Raw genomic sequence first — 18646 nt, forward strand, 5'->3', positions numbered from 1 at the left:
CTCGTTTTTATCAGCGACCTGCCACATGGGATTTCGTCATCCGTCCGTATTTTTGCGGATGATTGCGTAATTTATCGCCGCATTTCCAATAACACCGACCAGGAACTTTTACAAGCCGACCTCAATAAAATCCAGAAATGGTGCTCCGACTGGCTCATGCAGCTTAATATTTCAAAATGTAAATTCATGCACATTTCACGTAAACGCTCCATTATTCACTTCCCGTAATCTCTAAACTCCACTGAATTATCCCTAACAAACTCGTACAGGTACCTCGGTGTTGAAATAACGAACAATTTAAACTTGAGTGGACTATATCACGAAACTTTGTGCTAGCACCTCCAGAACACTAGGATTCACCCGAAGAACACTGGCTATGTCCCCTCCATCCGTTAGACAACTAGCTTACGAAACATACATCCGCCCGAAAATAGAATATGCTTCAGCAATATGGAACCCCCACCAGGCCTACTTGATCCAGTCGCTCGAAGCCATCCAGAATCGTGCAGCCCGCTTCATAACTTCCCAGTATTCAGCTCGACACAGCGTTACGGACTTGAAATCATCTCTCGGCCTCCAGCCCTTAGCGCTTCGTCGGAAACTTGCGATCATTTGTCTTCTACATAAATTATATTTCAACTTTCCTGCACTCGGAAAAAACTTATTACGCCCTCCTTTCCGCTCATCTCGCCGTTTAGTTAACTCCCGTAGCATACAATGTTTGCATGGTTCCACAAACGCCTTCAACAAATCCTTCCTCCCTATCGCCATAGAGGAATGGAACATACTTCCCGAAAGCATTGTTACCGAGTCTAATCCCTCCAAATTTAGGCAGTTATACTTACTGATCATTTCGACCTGCCATAGACAGTTTTTCTTGCGGTCCATTATTAGCCATCCGATTTACGTGCACTGTCGTGTCAACGTCTAATTTTCTGTAATTCATCTTTTTGCCTCTTTTGTTTACTATAGTTGATTTTACTACGTATCATTATTTTGTTATGCTTTGCTACATGGTTATCTGCATTTTGTGTACAGTGTATCGGTTGCCTGACTTTTCTTCTTCCCTTAACGTTTTTTTTTCTTTTTTCAAATTTGTCAATGTTATGCATTTTTGTATTCTTGTCCTCAGTTTTTTTATGCCAATGTATGATACTTTCTTACCGTTGTCTCCCCCCTCCCTTATGTAATGTCCCTCATAGGGATCTTTAAGGGAATAATAAATGATGATGAAACAGTGGCTATATATTGCGGCACACAGTTCTAGTGGACACATCTGGTTCCGGTAATGGCACTTAATAACACGTTTTCAAAAGTGCACGATCACTGCGCTTGGCAAGTGCAGCGCACGAAAATGCATCAGAATGTTATCATCGCCGGAGATCATTTCAGTTTGGTGTGATATTTGGCCTCCAGTATAACCATGGCAGCTGAAACGCATTATAGCGCTCAGTATGAGCTACACCGCGTGGCCGACAGCTTGGCATGGTTGTTCAGGGGCGTGTTTTCGACCTATCTGGAGTGGGTGTTACAGCATCACATCCCCTTGCTTGCTTTCACCTTAACCCCCGGCCGGTCTTGTTTTGATATCAGTTTCAGAAATTACAACTAGCCCGTCTCTGCTTCATCATTTTACTTAATAGGGAATGCTGGACTGAAGCGCCTGCGTCAAAGTGGCTGCTAGTAGAGCCAAGAATGAGAACAATACGTTTGTCAGTTCTCAAATTGTCCCGGGTGCCCGACAGTGAGCGATTGCGTATAGTTGAGCTGCCGTTGAAAACCCAACGCAGATAGCTGAAATAACTTGGAGGTCAAATAAGCCTGTCAGCCACATCATCTGGGCGGGATGAAGGTCCACATAAACGGCACCCTCGACTGCAGCTCAGGTATTCATGACACCCCTTCAGCAAGGAGATAGGTGCTGCCGCCTGCGTGTCTGCAGGCGTGTTTACAGTGAAAAGCAGACTGCACAGCCATGTGGCAGCGCAGAAGCCGCTCCTGTGAGATAAAAACAAGACGGCCCGACTTAAGTTCGCAAGTGAACCTGCGACTGGATCGCCGACGACTGAAAATGGTTATATTTTCCGACGAGCCAACATTTACAACACGCTCGGTTCAAAAACAGTGTGGCGCCCGGTCAATGCCCGTCGCGACACCTGTTACGTACAGGAAGTGACATCAAGCGGCCGCACCGCTGTCAATGTGTCTGGAGCTGTGTCGCGAGATGGACTTAGTGTTTTGCATCCTATTGACAGACCTGTCATCAGCAATATATTGTGACATACTTGACTATGTGATGATTCTTTACGCGTTGGATGGTGCTTTTACAGATGGACATTTCGTCTTCCAACACGGCCTTTCACCTGAGCACACCGCAAAGATTGTTGAGTAGCTCCTTAACGAACGACGTGTGCAGTGTCGACAGTGGGGGCCCAAAGTAGCCGACCTCAACATAATGGAAAATGTGTGGGGAATGATGAAAGTCTGGTTCTGTAAAAGAGGACTGCGCAGATCCTCCACTGATGAGTTATGGGGCAAAGTGTAAGAGGAATGGATGCGCCTCCAGAGTGATTCGCATTTCATGGACAATCTTTACGCGTCTCTTCCGTCGAGGATGCACGAAGTCATTGCCGTTCAAGGGGCCATGATCCAGTACTAAGGTGGAGCAAAATACCTATAATTTTTTCTCTTCTTTTTTTGGCGTTCGCTGTTTTGTACTTTCTGATTTCCCGTCATTTCCAAACATTCAGTTTTCAATGTCAATAGCTCTATGTATTGTATTTGCTTTATTGCTTTTGTATATGTGTTGCAGTGCCAAATTACTTGCTTCTAATCTGTATTTCATTATAATTCGCTGACTTTTATTTCCGCGCACAATTAGCGTGTTTTTTTCCTGCTCGTAATGAGGTTTGAACTCGCCTGGTATTGCATGTTTACTTTAGGGAGAGATTTTTATGGCATTTTGTTTTCAATTTCAGAGAAGAAATGTTACATTTGTCGTTGTTATACCTTTCACAACTTCTTTGACTAATAAAAAGACGCTTCGCTTCGCCATTTCTGACCATAACTGAAACTTTCTGCATAAATTTAAAACAAAACAAACGGACGTAGCTTTAGTTTTCAGTAAAATATCGAAAATATATTTTAAGGCGCGAGCCTTTTATTCCTTAATATCAAGACAAGCTCTCAGCAGCGGTGTCTAGAAAAACTGTTGCCCAGAATTGACTTGACGTCAATGATTATTGTTCGTATAAGTTATTGCAGTATATACACGCTGGGTACCGCGCCAGTCGCATTTCAAGGGAGCGCTTTTCCCGCGGCTACCGATGCGCCCGCCCTTTCTCTTTTCTTCTCCCCGCTCGTGCCGGGATAACCGGTCCCGGCGCAAAGGGGGAGGGGGGGGGGGCGCACGCAGTCGCTTCTCTCTCTTCCTCACCGCACTCGTCTTTAGTGCGAGTGCTCCTGCTTCTGGCCCCCGACCACGACACCCCGGACATGTGAGGAATGTTTACACGCCTCGAGTCAGTTCGTGTGCCCTTCGGGCAGAGGAAATGCCCGTAACTTCGACCTCTTATACAGATTTCATTCCACATTAGTCGTCTTCTTAATTCATCTCGATCTTTCGCATTTATAGCACGGAAGCAGTCTTAGTGCCAACCACGGAGTGGCAACCAAACCTTTTTGATTGACCAGTGACCGCCCGACACAACAAATGTAGCGTCTTTCTGACAAATAGGGCCGATGTTACCGAAGGGTTCTAGCGCGCTTACTGGAACAGCTACACCCTGTCCAAATAACCTGGAAACGCGGCGAAATTAGAGCCACTGTACTACTTTGAAGAGCGCTCGGTCACGCGCTCGAGCGGTGTAGTTCATACTGATCCCGATAGTACTCGTAATCGGCATTGCAGAGAGGCTGCACATATCGCCAGCGTCCCATAGCAAGGAAAAAAAGAACACAACTCAAGACAACAGTTTCAGATTCAAACCTGCGCAGTGACAGCGACCGGGGGTGCGTAGCCAACATGGCAGGCAGCTGTGACGGTCAGGTTGCGCTTTTAAGACGAACTACTGAAACTACGTACAAACGATTAAAAAAAAATTCCGCCAACCGGCACTGCCATGTTCCGAAGACTCGAGTGTGCTGTCCTACTAAACGCTTGCTAATTTTAAACCCAGATGGCGCTCCTTGTCCGATTTTACGCGTCTCCCTGGGCAGCGCAACTTCCCTATAGGAATATGATTTATTCTAAAATGTATATGGATACATGTTTAGAACAGGCTAAAAGCTAAGCAAGGAGATTGAAAATGCCCACTTTTCGAAAATAAATATATGCAACGATGGCGGATCGCGCATGAGTACGCAATTGAAATTGCCAAACAGCATATGAAAACGAAAACCGAAAGGCAACAATTGCAATCACTGCAAGCATCCTTTTTCAAATTACAACATGAAATCACGAAATAATTTTATGGCAGAATATACTCTAAACCGGTTACACTCACATCTGGTGAAGATGTCACTTATAATGAAGTTAAGCGTTTGCTATAACGTCTTCTCCCCTTCATGGATCACTGCCTTGTCGTGGCGGAGGGGCTTGAGAAACTTGAAGTCGTGAGCTCTGCTGTGTAGGGCCCCCCAAGATAGACAGGTCACGGCAGAGAGTTCACTGGAGAAGGTAATGGCAACCCACTTCAGTATTTCCTGCCAAGAAAACCCTATGGCCAGTCTCACAATAGCATTATTGATATGGTGCCGGAAGATGAGCCTCCCAGATTGGAAGGCATGTTACTGGGGATGAACAAAGGGCGATTCCTAGTAGCTCCAGCACGAATGAAGCGGCTGGGCTAAAGCCAAAAGGACGCTCAGTTGTGGATGTGTCGGGAAGCAACCGGAAAGTCCGATGTTGCAAGGAGATATATCACATAGCAACATGGAATGTAAGTTCTATGACGCAAGGTAAACTGGATGTCGTCAAGCGAGAAATGGACAGATTGAACATTGATATTGTGAGCCTTCTGTGGACCTTCTTTCATTTCTACATGCCATGGTCCTCTTCTTTCATTTGTACATACCATCATCATCGTCTTGCGGCGCCGGCTCCGGCGCGCGCCTGGGTTCGTAATCGGATTAAAACGCTAGACAAGACTTCGCTGTCGTCCTTGCCGTCACGACCTCGCCGTCTCAACCTAGCCTTCTTTTACAATATCTTGAGTATCAGCGAGCTCAAGTGGACCGAAATGGGAGAATTTTGTCTTTTATTCTGAGCACGAATCCAAGAGAAGGAATGGGGTCGCTGTCATAGTAAACAGAAGAAAAGGCAAAGCAGTGCTAGGGTACAACCCCAACAACGACCGAATGATTTCACTTCGGATCCAAGGTCACCCTTTCAGCATAACAGTTATCCAAGTCTATGCACCAACCACTACTGCTGAAGAAGCTGACGTTGAGAGATTTTATGCGGACCTGAAATGCCTTTTAGACCCCACTCCATCATCAGACGTCATTTTTCTCATAGGAGACTGGAATGCTAAGGTCGGGAATGAAGAAATATCCGGAATTACAGGCAAGTTCGGTTTGGTGAGCCAAATGAAGCTGGGCAGAGGCTAGTAGAAATTTGTCAAGAAAACAACCTGACCATAGCGAATACTCATTTTCAATAGCACAAGAGGCGCCTGTACACATGGACTTCACCGGACGGTCTGTACAGGAATCAGACAGATTATATTCTTTGCCGGCAGAGATGGAGAAGCGCTATACATGCAGTAAAAACAAGGCCTGGGGCCGATTGTGGCACCGATCATCAGCTTCTGTTTCCAAAATTAAGCTTCGATTGAGGAAAACACAGAAAAATAGGCCTTTCAGGTATGATCTGAATCAAATTCCATTAGAATATGCTGTGGAAGTGAGGAATCGATTTCAAGAATTAGATCTAGAAGACAGAGAGCCCGAAGAGATGTGGACTGATGTTCGTGATATAATACAAGAAGCTGCTACTAAGGTAGTTCCAAAGCAAAAGAAATGCAAGAAAGCAAACTGGTTATCTGAAGAGGCTTTGCAAATAGCCGAGGAAAGGAGGATGGCAAAAGTTATATGGGAAAGAGAAAGATACAAGGTTCGCAATGCGGATTTTCAGAAAATAGCAAGGAGAGATAAAAATGCCTTCCTGAACATACATTGCCAAGCAGTTGAGAACAACAGCCAATTAAGGAACACAAGAGCTCTGTATAAGACAATCAAAGATATCAAAGGAAGCTTCTGTGCTAAGCTGGGCGTGATAAAGGACAAACGAGGCAAGGACCTCACTGAAGCCTCAGAGATAAAGAGGTGGCAGGAATACACAGAAGAACTGTAGAAGAAGGACCCGGCTGTGCAAACCCAACATAAGACGGTTGTGATTACTGATCTCGAGCCGGGCATCCCGAAGAGTGAAGTTGAATGGGCCTTAGCCAGCCTTGCTAAGAACAAAGCTAGCGGAATTGATGGCATTCCAGCTGAGTTGCTTCAAAACCTCAACCATGACGCTGTTAACATTCTGCATACATTATGTCAGAAGATTTGGACAACCCTGCAGTGGCCACAGGATTGGAGGAGGTCAGTTTACATCATCATTCCAAAGAAATGCAGTGTCAAAGATTGTTCCAACTACCGCACGATCGCGCTTATTTCGCATGCTGCCAAGGTGATGTTGAAGATCCTCCAAGGTAGGCTGCAGCAGTATGTGGATCGGGAGCTTCCGGACGTGCAAGCTGCGTTTTGGAAGGGCAGAGGAATTAGAGACCAAATTGCCAACCTTCGCTGGATCATGGAAAAAGCAAGAGAGTTCTAGAAACCCATATACTTCTGCTTTATTGATTATGCAAAAGCGTTTGACTGCGTAGATCACAGCAGATTGTGGCAAGCTCTCCAAGAGATGGGTGTTTCAATTCACCTCATCTGTCTCCTCAGGAACCTGTTCTGACTGTTCCTGTACCCATCTGGCGATCTGCTCGTGGTTCCTCCTGCACGTTGAGTGGGCCAAGGTGGTTTCGGCTGCCTGGCTTTGCGCAATGACTGACAGCCAGCGGTCGGTATGGGTTCAGCCGGGGCCCATACTGAGGGGTGGCAAATCCCCGGGGAGTTTCCAGCGTACTCCCTTGGCATTGCAAGCGTGCCATGCACACGTTAGCCCGTTGCCGGAGCGGCGGCAGGTCCAGAGTGGGTCTGGGCGGGGCGCGTGTAATTCGGAAAAGAGTTCAGTCTTGGAGTTGGTTGGCAGACGAAGGGAACGCTCTGCCCGCTGCCAAGGGAACGGCGGCGTAGCTGCGGAAACGCGGCTAGCTGATTTCAAGCTGGACTCTTTCAGCATCCAATTTGGTCGGCAGGCCAAGGGAAAGCGCTGCCCGCTGCCAAGGGAACGGCGGCGTAGCTGGGGAGTACGGTCAGGAAACGCAGTTAGCTAAGTTTGGATGCTGAACCAAGACCAACATGCGGAGCGGTCGGCAGGCCGAGGGAAAGTCCTGCCCGCTGCCTAGGGAACGGTGGCGTAGCTGTGGAGTCCGGTTAGGAAACACAGCTAGCTGACTCTGTATGTTGGACCAAAAATTCCCCTCGTGCCTAAAGGTATTCCCAGCCGCAAACGCGTTGGTCTCCGTTGCCGAAGGGAGCGGGGCCTCGGCGGAAGCCTGGCGGCTGGGGCGAACCTAGCTCGGGTTCTGGGGAACTCACCTTTGGCTTGAAAGTTGGAAAGGAGATGGACGGTAGCTATAAGCTAGTAATGCTGAAACTTGGGAAAAGACTGGTGGAACACAGGTGGAAGCACCTAGTACGGAAAGGCTTAAAGGCTGAGTACACACCCTGAAGGGTGCAGGAACGGTGTGAAAGCCGACCTCGGAAACGGTTAGTAGCCGGTGAACAATTCGCCAAGTGCTCACGCGGGAAGTATCCTCTGTAGGATACAAGGACCTCCAGCACTAGAGCGGACATAAGCATTGGATGGGAGTAAAGCATTTCCTCTGCCTCAAGGACGCCGATGAAATGTACCTTCCAACATGCCCTGCCGAGCGAAAACCGTGAAAGAGTATTCATCAGTGTGCGCCAGATTAAAGTCTGGTCACTTGCAGAGTACCTTGAAGTAGGCATGAACGTTGCAAAATCTGTCTCCTAGTGCTTCGACTAGAGTCTGGGTGGGGGAACTGAGCTGGGGGGACGGGGAACCTCAAAAGCGGCTTCATGTAGGGAACCTGTCTCAGAGGTCGGAGACCCGGCAAACGCATTGTGGTGGAGGAATGATCCAAGGGCCGAGGGCCGCATATTCGGCTAAGAGCGAGTGCTCGCCCTCTACGGAGGCCCATATGGGAGCTCGACTCGAATTGTCTGACAGTCAAATCCTACGCTGCCCACATTCCCCTCCGACTTTCCATAACCCTACCCTAATTCCTATTTCCCTTACCCTACAACCCATCCCTTCCGCTACTTCCCAGGGGCGATACGTGGGGTCTCCCCGGGCCCGCTTCCTTCCTGTGGGTCGCTTTAGTAGCACATCCCCTTTTATTTAATAACTTGAAATCAAAAACTTTGGTCTTATTGACCTATTCATTTATTTTTCGAATTCGGAACTTTCTGCAATGCAAAATTATTTTCTTTACCCTTTTATTTATATTTGATTGGTTTAAGCCCGTTGTGCTTTATGCGGTGCGGGCCGGGCACAATTATTTTTCCTTACTTTATTCGCCCACCCTAATATATGTTCCTGTACCCAGGAACAGTCAGAACTGGGCATGGTCTTACTGATTGGTTTCCGATTGAGAAAGGAGTGAGGCAACGCTGCCTACTGTCGCCCTGCCTATTTAACCTATATGGAGAGTGCATCATGAGGAAGTCTGGACGAGTCTTCTGCTGGAGTGAAGATTGCTGGAAAACGTATCAACAACCTTAGATACGCAGATAATACCACTTTAATGGCAGAAAGTGAAGTGGAACTCAAGAGACTGCTGATGCGCGTACAAGAAGAGAGTGAGAAGTTTGGGCTTAAACTGAACATTAAAATGACGAAGATCATGGCGTCTTGCCCTATCAAGTCCTGGAGCATCAAGGGACAAGAAGTGGTAGCTATGACAGATTTTCTCTTCCTGAGCTCCAAGATTACCCCGGAAGGAGACTGCAGTCATGAAATTAGGAGGCGCCTGCTTCTGGGAAAGAGAGCCATGGTTAGCCTTGACCGCCTAGTAAAGAGCAGAGACATTAGCCTGCCAACCAAGATCCGTATAACTCGTGCTATGGTCTTTCCATTTGTGATGTATGGATGCGAGAGTTGGACTGTGAAGAAGACTGACCGCCGCCCTGACTGCTCTTTGGAGGGTCAAATTCTAAAGCTAAAGCTCAGCTACTTTGGTCATCTGATGAGAAGAGAGAATCGCTGGAGAAAGATTTGATATTTGGAAAGGTTGAAGGTCGCCGGAGAAGGGGTAGGCAGCGAACGCGATGGTTAGATGGCATCCTCGAGGCGCTGCAAATGAAGTTATGTGATGTTAGGAAGATAGAGACCGGATAGCGTGGCGTGACATGGTCCATAGGGTCACGAAGAGTCGAACACAAGTGAACGACTGGACTGAACTGAATAACGTGTTCTGCTTTTTAGAAGTGATCATTTATCAATGGAATGGGTTTCTATATATTTTTTCTGTGCCTTGATTTTTGGATATTGAGCGAAATGTTACGTATTAATGCTGAAGAAATTTTGCGGTAGTGTGATGAAAGATGCTCATAATAAACATTCACTTAAATTACTCCATACTCTGTAAACGGTCAGCTCATGGACAATAAAACTCGGACCTGCGACAAGCTTAATCGATTTCTTCACAACCACTGCATTGAAATTGCCACAGCTGTCGGCGATTACCCCGTGCAACCTATAGGGCTGGAAAAAAAAAGAAAATACACTTTATTATTGCATTATGGGGTGAAGGAAAAAATGTTTTGTAGAGGGTAAGTACATCAATCCACAAACATGTGCTACGTGCCGCTAGTGTTTTTTTTTATTACCTGAGTGATCTCTTAGATAAGTGGGGCACGTGCTCTAAATATTCTAGGCCAACCCTTTGCAGAAATCTCTAGTTTCCTGCAGTATGTCTGCCCACAATTCCATGACATCAGACCCTCGTGTCTTATGTTTGATTGTGGCTTCCATTCGCTGCAGCTGAACTGGGGAAAAGTAATCCTTCCATCCTCCCACCTTCGCTTGCCTGAGGACCTCGTGACGCTTGGTGTCGCCTCCGTGAGCAGCCTTAGAGGAGACGTTGGTTTCATCCAGCCATTTCTGTATGTTAGGATCGGGATGTGTAGCCAGATTTGAGACCATAATCTTCTTCATGTTCTCGGCACTGCTGGCCTCGAGGAGCTGGGCTAGCATCCTTTTACCGCGGTCATCATCCTCTAGCATCTTTCCATAGCGCTCTCCAATGAATCGAGCCAGCCGAAGTACGGTGTTTCTCGTGTCCTTCTTCAGTTGCTCGTATGTGATGAAGAACAGGTTGGGTTCATCTTTCAGAGAGTAGCCTGCTGTCACGTGCTCGAAGTAGTCGCCGTAGCCTAGTTCACCAGTCAAGAAGACCTCCAGGAAGTCGTCGAACGTACCTTCGTCGAAGCGGTAGATGCTCAAGTTGTTTACCTGCGATTGCCGTAAGAAATTGTAATCAGTACTATAACTTCAGAGCTTTCGAGCTTTATTACGCTCTAGGGGAACCACCGCGCCTTGAACCGCGGTTCGACAAGAATACAAAGGCAATGTAAGTTGAAACCTCTTGTAACGTTTGGCTAGCTTTAACGACCTGCTTCTTCGTCACGCGAACAACCTTAACACCGTTCAACTTTTGAATACCATTCCAATATTGTTTATAGGGATACGAACAGGATACGGAACTTTCTTCAAGTAATGACTCTGAGTGCGACTTTGTGGAAAATTAAAGGCTACGCGTCTCGACAACCTGTGAATGCACTTGATGCAATGCAGTGATTTTTGAACAAAAAAGGACGCAGCAGACGCCATCCAGCTAATGAACAGACAGCGCAAGGGTGAATAATGACCGCTTTTATTCCTTTAGCTGTTTTTCATTGTATCAGTAACTATCTGCAAGTGTACGCTTGTTTACGAACCGTGTTGGCCGGGTTGAGATAGTAACGATTGATTTTTCACTGTTTATTTCTCTTTTCCTGCTAGCATAAACAGCTCCACCTCGGGAGGATCTCGCGCGAACAAGCCCATACCGCCTTATCTCGCAGTCTGTGGCGGCGAGGTAGTGAATGCAGACTGTGAGAGAGGCCGTAGTGAAGTTCTCGGGAAATTTACCCCGCGTGCTGTTCTTTAACGCGCACTCACATCGCACAGTATAAAGGCGCTCGCTTTTAGGCTTCCATAGAAATGCGGCCGCCGCGCACGAGATTCGACCCTGCATCCTTAAGTAGTCGAGTACCGTAATCAGTGAGCCACCGCTGTGGGAACGAAGTAACTGTACTTATACTCAAACCCTGCGAGGTAATGCGAGGTAACCAATCCAACCTTAGTCTGTGTGCTGTAGCGTTATAACGCATTCAACTTTCGAGCAAGACTTTGAGAACGCGTTTCCAAGGTAAACGAAGATTCCGGCAAACAAATTTTGTTGGCCTTGATTATTTAAAATGAAAAACTGCAAACTATCATCAGGGACAACACAGTCAGTGCAGAAGGGTTGAAGTATGTTACGTTTATGTTGCTCACTATAAACTACTTCGATATTGTCGACCATAAACCCTGACTGCTCATTGGAGGGCCAAATTCTAAAGGTAAAGCTCAGCTACTTTGGTCATTTGATGAGAAGAGAGGAGTCGCTGGAGAAAGATTTGATATTGGGAAAGGTTGAGGGTCGCCGGAGAAGGGGTAGGCAGCGAACGCAATGGTTAGATGGCATCCTCGAGGCGCTGCAGATGAAGTTATGTGATGTTAGAAAGATAGTGAGAGACCGGAAAGCGTGGCGTGATATGGCCCATAGGGTCACGAAGAGTCGGACACGACTGAACGACTGAACTGAACTGATAAACTACTTGTTGTTTAAATGTTTACGGAAACGTTATTTTAACGGTCATTGCATTTTAGTACCACCTGTACGAACATCACGCCGTCTTTTCAATTCTATGTGCGTGCAGCGCATAACTGGTTCGACAAACTCATTTAATAAGTCGCTCTTCCCTTTGGCAATTCAAGAATGGAATTCAATTCCTGAACCAATAGTCTATGAACGTGACAACTCTAAATTCAGGCAGCTAATATCAGTTCACTTTACCAAATAACCTTATTATCAGTAAGCATTTCCTGCTTGACTCATATATCAATACGAATTTCGCTTTGGAGCTCTTCCCTAAGCCCATGTATATGTCATAGTTTTTCTGCTTTGCCTTGTATGTTTTTTCTCTTTCTTTGCAATAGTTGTGCGTATAAATTTGTTTATGAAATGCATCATGAATCAAATGGGTTTTCTTTTCATTTTGTCCTTTCATTACTTATGGTTCCATAGAAATGTATAACGTTGCCTTGCCTCTTTGCTTTTCATTTCACTGTATAATCATATGACCACATAAATACTTTACTCGTTACCCCACCCCTCATGTAATGCCCGACCCAGGGCCATTAAGGGACAATACATGATGACGACGAGAAAGGGAAATTAAGAACATTGGAATAACGTTTGATATACAAAAGTGTAACATTACATCAAGTGTTGCTTCGCTACTTCGCACTTTACACTAAGCATTTAATAAACGTTTCTTGAAATGGTGGGCTATGTTAGCCAAACATATTTATTAACGTTGTCAAAAGCGGAAAATAGGACGTCAGAAACATGTAGGTCACGTTAGTGATTAACATTTCAAGTAGTTGAAATACCACTGCCTGAACATGTTAAGCTACTTTGGATGTAAATAGGTTTCTTTGTATCCTCCATGTCGTCATTCTTCTTGCATGTGTAAGGGGGTTCAGAAGTTTGGACGATTAGTATTTCTCTATACCTCGTTATTTATCAGTGTCATTTAAGCTTATCAGTCGCCGTAGTCGCCCTCCTTAAGCTCATTGTTGATGCCAACTGCAAGAGCAGACAAGGGAGCCGATAACGTCCTCCGCCTAATAATTCCACATGAGGAATACGCTGAAGAGCCACAGCGCTGCTCTCCATCAAGATGAACAGCCCGGGCCTGTGCGCCCGTGGGTGTACATAGCTTGGCACAACGCGTTGTATATGCTTCGCATTTAGTGCTGTTCTGTCGAGTTGTACTTTCTTGAGCTTAGATGATTAACCTGGTGCAATGCCGTCAGTGGGCACATTGGAAATCAACGCGAGTACGACTGGACATCCCTTAAAAATAAACCCCTTACGCCGAAGAGATCTCCTTGCCGTATCTGTGCCTCTTATATGTGGCTAAGTTCAAAGGACAGCTAATCACATTAAATCGAGTATAACTGAGGCATGATGGCTTACTTGCTCATGAGGGGAAGTACTTTAGACGATGAGGAAGAAACAAACAACTGACAGTAGTATGATAAATGCGTACATAAAATGGTAGTCACCACCTGGTTATGGACAATCCCCCCTGACGACATGCGCCAGTCAGTTGTGAAGGCGACAGCGCCACTCGTTCCTGCTCATCAATAAATGCAAGATTGAAATTGTATCTGTATAGTGTCTGCTTTATCATGATAATCTAAGTTTTAGAGGTTCTCACTAAGGAGGCATAGGCGTACACTAGTGCTTTCCATACCTGGTCAAGTAACCGACAAGCCCATCGTAGCACTGAGAGTGGATTCATCCTGGCCACATCGAAAACGGTGCAAATGACTCCTGTTATCTAGCTTTAAGCCTTCAAAGTTGACTGTTTTTATGCATAAGATATAGTAAGAGTGGTCCAGCGCCACCACAGTCGCTGATTAGTTCTTAAATCGCTGTCCTGTCTATTGATGAATGACTGATTACATATTGCTTACATGATGGTAGAGTGACACGCAGACGTCCCACGGGTTTCGGGCTACGTAGATGTACTTGGCCTCAGAGTTGATCTTCTCTCTGCGCGGAGGGAGGTGGGTGCAGAATGTCCGCAGGGGAGTGCTGGCCTTATAGTCGGTGTCGGCCAACGGGTACTCGATGAACTGCGCCCCCTGCATGAACTGCTCGTACGTTTCTACCGGTTCGCCTTCCTTGAGGATCAGCTGCGTGATGTACTGAACCCAGTGGGTGCCACTCCTCGGGTACGACACCTGCAGGAGGTCGCCCTTCCGGGCGACAAAGTCCAGGCCTCGCTTCAGCGAGTCCGGTCTCATGAATGGACACCTCGGTACGCCGTCGATGACAAGATAGTAGGGCTTGGGCCGGTCAACCGCCATCTTGTTGGTCGTGTGTTTATCTGTCAGTACGAATAGCAAGAGAGAATTGCTTTTTAAATGATTCAAATATGCTACCAAAGCACAAAATGAGAATAATGCCAGTTTGGTATCCGCATAAGTCCTTGCGACATTGAAGCCACTATTTGATGTAGTTCTTATATTACAACACCTTAAGGACAAAATTTAACCAGCATTGAAAACGAAATAGGCTGAATGCTTATTTTTCTAACACGTATACATAATGAGAAGAGGGGGCACTGGGCAAAAAGCAGCAGAATACAGCTTGACGAAAGAGTAGCACCCATTTCCCAGGTATGCATTGACAGCTGTGTGTTTGAGTACATCAGGCTTGAGTGAAACATAATATTCCCATAAAAAAAGGCAATACAAATGTAACGCGCTCACCGTTTACACAATAATAAGAAGTGAAAGAAAAAGAAGAAAAAGGACCTACAATAGACCAAACCTATCTACAATGATACCGCAATAGATTCAAAAACGTACTTGACAGACAATAACTGATACCATGAGATGTCTTCTATACGGTTTTTTTTCTGCCAATATATTGAGGTAATTTTCTATTCTATAGAATAAAGACTGTTTACGGTGCGAGGAGCGCCAAAAAGGTAGGAGCTATGGAAAGAGACATCGTGTATTGTGCACTGGTGCATACTGATGTAGATTAAAGGCTGTCAACACAACTATTTAAATAAGTAAAAAATATCAACATGCAAAATGCCATACTGCTTAGGATAAATAAAAGAACGCACGGGAGTGCGGAAGCAATTGATACGATAGCATATTTCGGCGCAGGTAGTAACTTGAGAGAGCATAAAGTTGGGTTAGTTGAAAAGCATACTGAAAATGTTTGCGCGGAGACGCAGGGACAAGCCCTTGCCTTTCTCGTACGATGGCGTAATAAATCAAATGTATTGACGAAAATATAAATTCTGAGAACAAAGCTTTGGTCCTAAAGTAACATGTAATAAACTCTTTATTAAGCGCGATTTCTGTCACCCTGCCCTGTCGTATCTCACACTCAGAAAGCACTGAGTGCTTTCCTAAGCGTTTTGTTCGTCACGTATAAATAATTTTCTTTTAATCTTTCGGACAGGAACAACTGAAATTAGTGTCTAATTGAATAATTTTGTTTTCGCACCACCCTTGCAAAGAGCAACAACCTTTGCAATTTTCATATGGTATGGAAACATCCCAGCGGAAAGAGCAAGATGCAAATCCCTGCCAGCACGCGTACTTTATTCACAAGCGTACTTCTCCTTCGTCGTCGTTTTTCAGCGCTGTTTTTAATTTGTTCGCGTATGAACCAAGAACACGCAATGTATGTTGCTCGTCGAATGTCAACATCATCATCATCAGCCTGATCATACCCACTGCAGGGCGAAGGCCTCTCCCATATTTCTCCACTTAACTCGGTTCTGTGCTAGCTGCATCCACTTGACCCCTGCGAACTTCTTGACCTCTTCCGCCCACCTAACTTTCTGCCACCCCCTGCTATGCTTTCCTTCTCTTGGAATCCAGTTTGTTACCCTCAGCGACCATCGGTTATCCTCTCCCCGAACCAAATGTCCTGCCCATGTCCATTTCCTCCTCTCAATTTCCACCAGAAAATCGGCAACCTGAGCCATTTCTCTGACCCACTCTGCACGCTTTCTACCTCTTAATGTTACCCCCACCATCCCTCGTTCCATAGCCCTCTGGATTGTCCTCAACCCAGAGGGCTGAGGACAAGTTGAGTTCTACTTGGGTTGAGGTTGAGGTCGTCGAATGTAAACGGTGTGAATTGAAAATTGCCTTTCTTTTACGCTTTATTAGTTTTTAGGTTTGTGATTACAGTTGAGTTATCACTCCTCTTTCTGTTAGAGGGTCTCTCTTTTAACATATAAGAAAAAAAAAACTGTTTAATGTATTTGAAAGTTCTCCGTCTGTAACAAGTTTACCATCCTATATCGTGCTATCAGTTGTAGTTCTTTGCATTAGAATTCAAAATTTTATCTAGCTGACACAGCGGCTTAAAGTCAGTTTTGCGAGACGATCTAGAAAAGAAGCTCTGCGTTGCGTAGCTCTTTGTTGAGTTGGTTGCAAATTTTTTTTTATACTCTTGCAGTTTTGCAAGGTTCCTAGACTTCAGAACTACCCGCACAGTCTCCTTATTTTAATTTTATGCAGTTTTCTTGTCGTAGTTCCTCTCTTTTGCCGTAGTTTATCTTTTTTGCGTCAGTTTTTTTTTTCTCCATGAGTCGAACAGCCATGACATGCCTGACGACTTTTAATGCAGGCGGGGACCAGGTCTCAGAAATTTTCATCTACCAAGGTCAGCTTCTTCAGCTACCCTATGGAATACCTGATTTAGGTATCCGCTCGAGCGAACGTGCAATTTTTCAGCTCTAGAAGCACAATCGCATACGATGACAGAATGATTGATACAGCTGTTGTTGAGGCTACGATGACCGCTGCGATGCCACCAGGGGCAAAGTGTGGTACGAGATATTGTAAAGGGGCTTTAGTTGTGTGACGGGTGTTCATAACATGCGCTTTAACAGAAAACGCGGATAACCGTTGGTCTACCGTTTTCCCCAAAGGCGCTACGAGAAAGAGAACTGTACTTTAATCATTGTATTTATTTGTTTTTTGGAAAGCGGAGGCGGCCAGAACTTGGCAAAAAAAGAACAGCGAAAACAATGGCGCGCACGTAAACAAGCGCTCAAACTACGGACGGCGCAGACGACGCTGCAGCGCGTTACACCATGGCCTCCGAGATTACCCTCGCGTGCGCGCGGAGGTGATCTCGGAGGCCATGGTTACACATATATTTTCGGTCTCCCCACGGAGGGCGCTCGGCGCAGCGCCCCCGGGCCTATAGATTGTCTCCCCTGTTGTCAACTGCTCGGCAGGGGAAAAGTAAACTAGCTACGATGAAAGGTACCTGGAATTATTTTACTTAAATGCACTATACTCTAAATTCGTAAGTAGTAGTAAAATGGCAGACGCGTAAAGGATGCACATCAACAAGCTAATATCTTTAGTATTGTTGCTTCCAGTCTGTCTCGGAAGTTTTTCTTCATTCGTAGCAAGAATAATGGTCCCATCATTATCACTGTTCAGGGCTGAGATTTTTCGTTGATCTATTCATACCCAACGGAGTGGATGAAAAAGCAGTGCTAGTGAAGGAATAAACATAACTGTCGTGCAGTTCGACCTCTCAAACTGACAAAGCAGGGTCGCACTAGTGAATTTGCCGCGCTGTGAGCGTACATAAGCATGATCTAGCTCTTACTTTATTCAGCATATGCACTGCACCCATAATTTCCGGACTAAGTTAAGGTATTTCCTTCTCCCAGCGTTTTTCAAAAGTAGGATTTATAGATGAGCTTTTCATACCCCTCAACTTTCATTCGGTTTCTGGCTATGGCTTATATTAAAAAGCCTCAAGACAAAAGGTATTCTTTGATACAATTACCCTTTTAGCTTGTCATCTCAGCGCAACTATAGGAACGAATTTCAGACAATCAGTGCGACCTTATTGGCCGAAATGCTGTAACATTATGCACATTTTATTGGCGGTGCATTTCACACTTATTTTTTTACCTTAGGCTACCCACCGGGGTGGCGCAGTGGTTACGGCGCTCGACTACTGTTCCCAAAGACGCGGGATCGAATCCCGGCCTCGGCGGCAGCTTTCCGATGGAGGCGAAAGGCAAGGCGCCCGTGTGCTGTGCGATGTCAGTGCACGTTAAAGAACCCCAGGTGGTCGAAATTACCGGAGTCCTCCACTACGGCGTCTCTCATAGTCTGAGTTGCTTTGGGACGTTAAACCCCACAAACAAACCAACCAACCTTAGGGTACCGATGTACGTTAAAGAAGGAAGAGGCGAATAGGAAAAATAAATCACAAAGACGCGAACTAGAGGTACGAACAATGCTCACAAAGGACATTTCCCAAGCAAAGGCTAAGGCCAAACGTAGAAAATGTTGAACGTAAAAAAATTCTCTCGCAGCTGTCATGTTGCCCTGATACAAATAAAAATGCAGTATATAATGTAAAAAGCTCTAACAAAACATTTGTTACAATAATATATGACACTCTGAAGTGGTTTTGAAGCTATTGGTGCCAGTCATGCTATTAAGCTGAGAAAGACACAGGCGAGATATTTCCCCGCAAGTTTATAACAGCGAGAGGCGTAGGAACGCTTTCATGTTAGCTACAGAGACATATCTTCAGCGAGTGTTCTGCAATCGGGTTGT

The 18646-nt window shown here is 45.6% G+C and overlaps 1 protein-coding gene across 3 annotated transcripts in view; it reads right to left on the reverse strand.

Annotated features, from left to right (window-relative positions):
- Window positions 1-8466: 8466 nt before the first annotated feature.
- The window catches only part of LOC146194380 (sulfotransferase 2A8-like), a 51489-nt gene continuing 41309 nt past the window's right edge, over window positions 8467-18646 (reverse strand). For 2 of the 3 annotated variants that reach the window (XM_084597391.1, XM_084597390.1), the window contains 2 exons: window positions 13988-14403; window positions 8467-10648 (listed from right to left, as the gene is read on the reverse strand). In XM_084597391.1, the coding sequence (XP_084453517.1) occupies window positions 10067-10648; window positions 13988-14383 (978 nt within the window). In that variant the 5' untranslated portion in view covers window positions 14384-14403 and the 3' untranslated portion in view covers window positions 8467-10066. The remainder of the gene's footprint in view (window positions 10649-13987; window positions 14404-18646) is intronic. The other variant, XM_084597389.1, reaches the window with a different exon arrangement.

The sequence above is a fragment of the Amblyomma maculatum genome, chromosome 3 (genome assembly GCF_055883805.1).
Source record: "Amblyomma maculatum isolate TAMU_Amacu chromosome 3, ASM5588380v1, whole genome shotgun sequence".
Lineage (NCBI taxonomy): Eukaryota > Metazoa > Arthropoda > Arachnida > Ixodida > Ixodidae > Amblyomma > Amblyomma maculatum.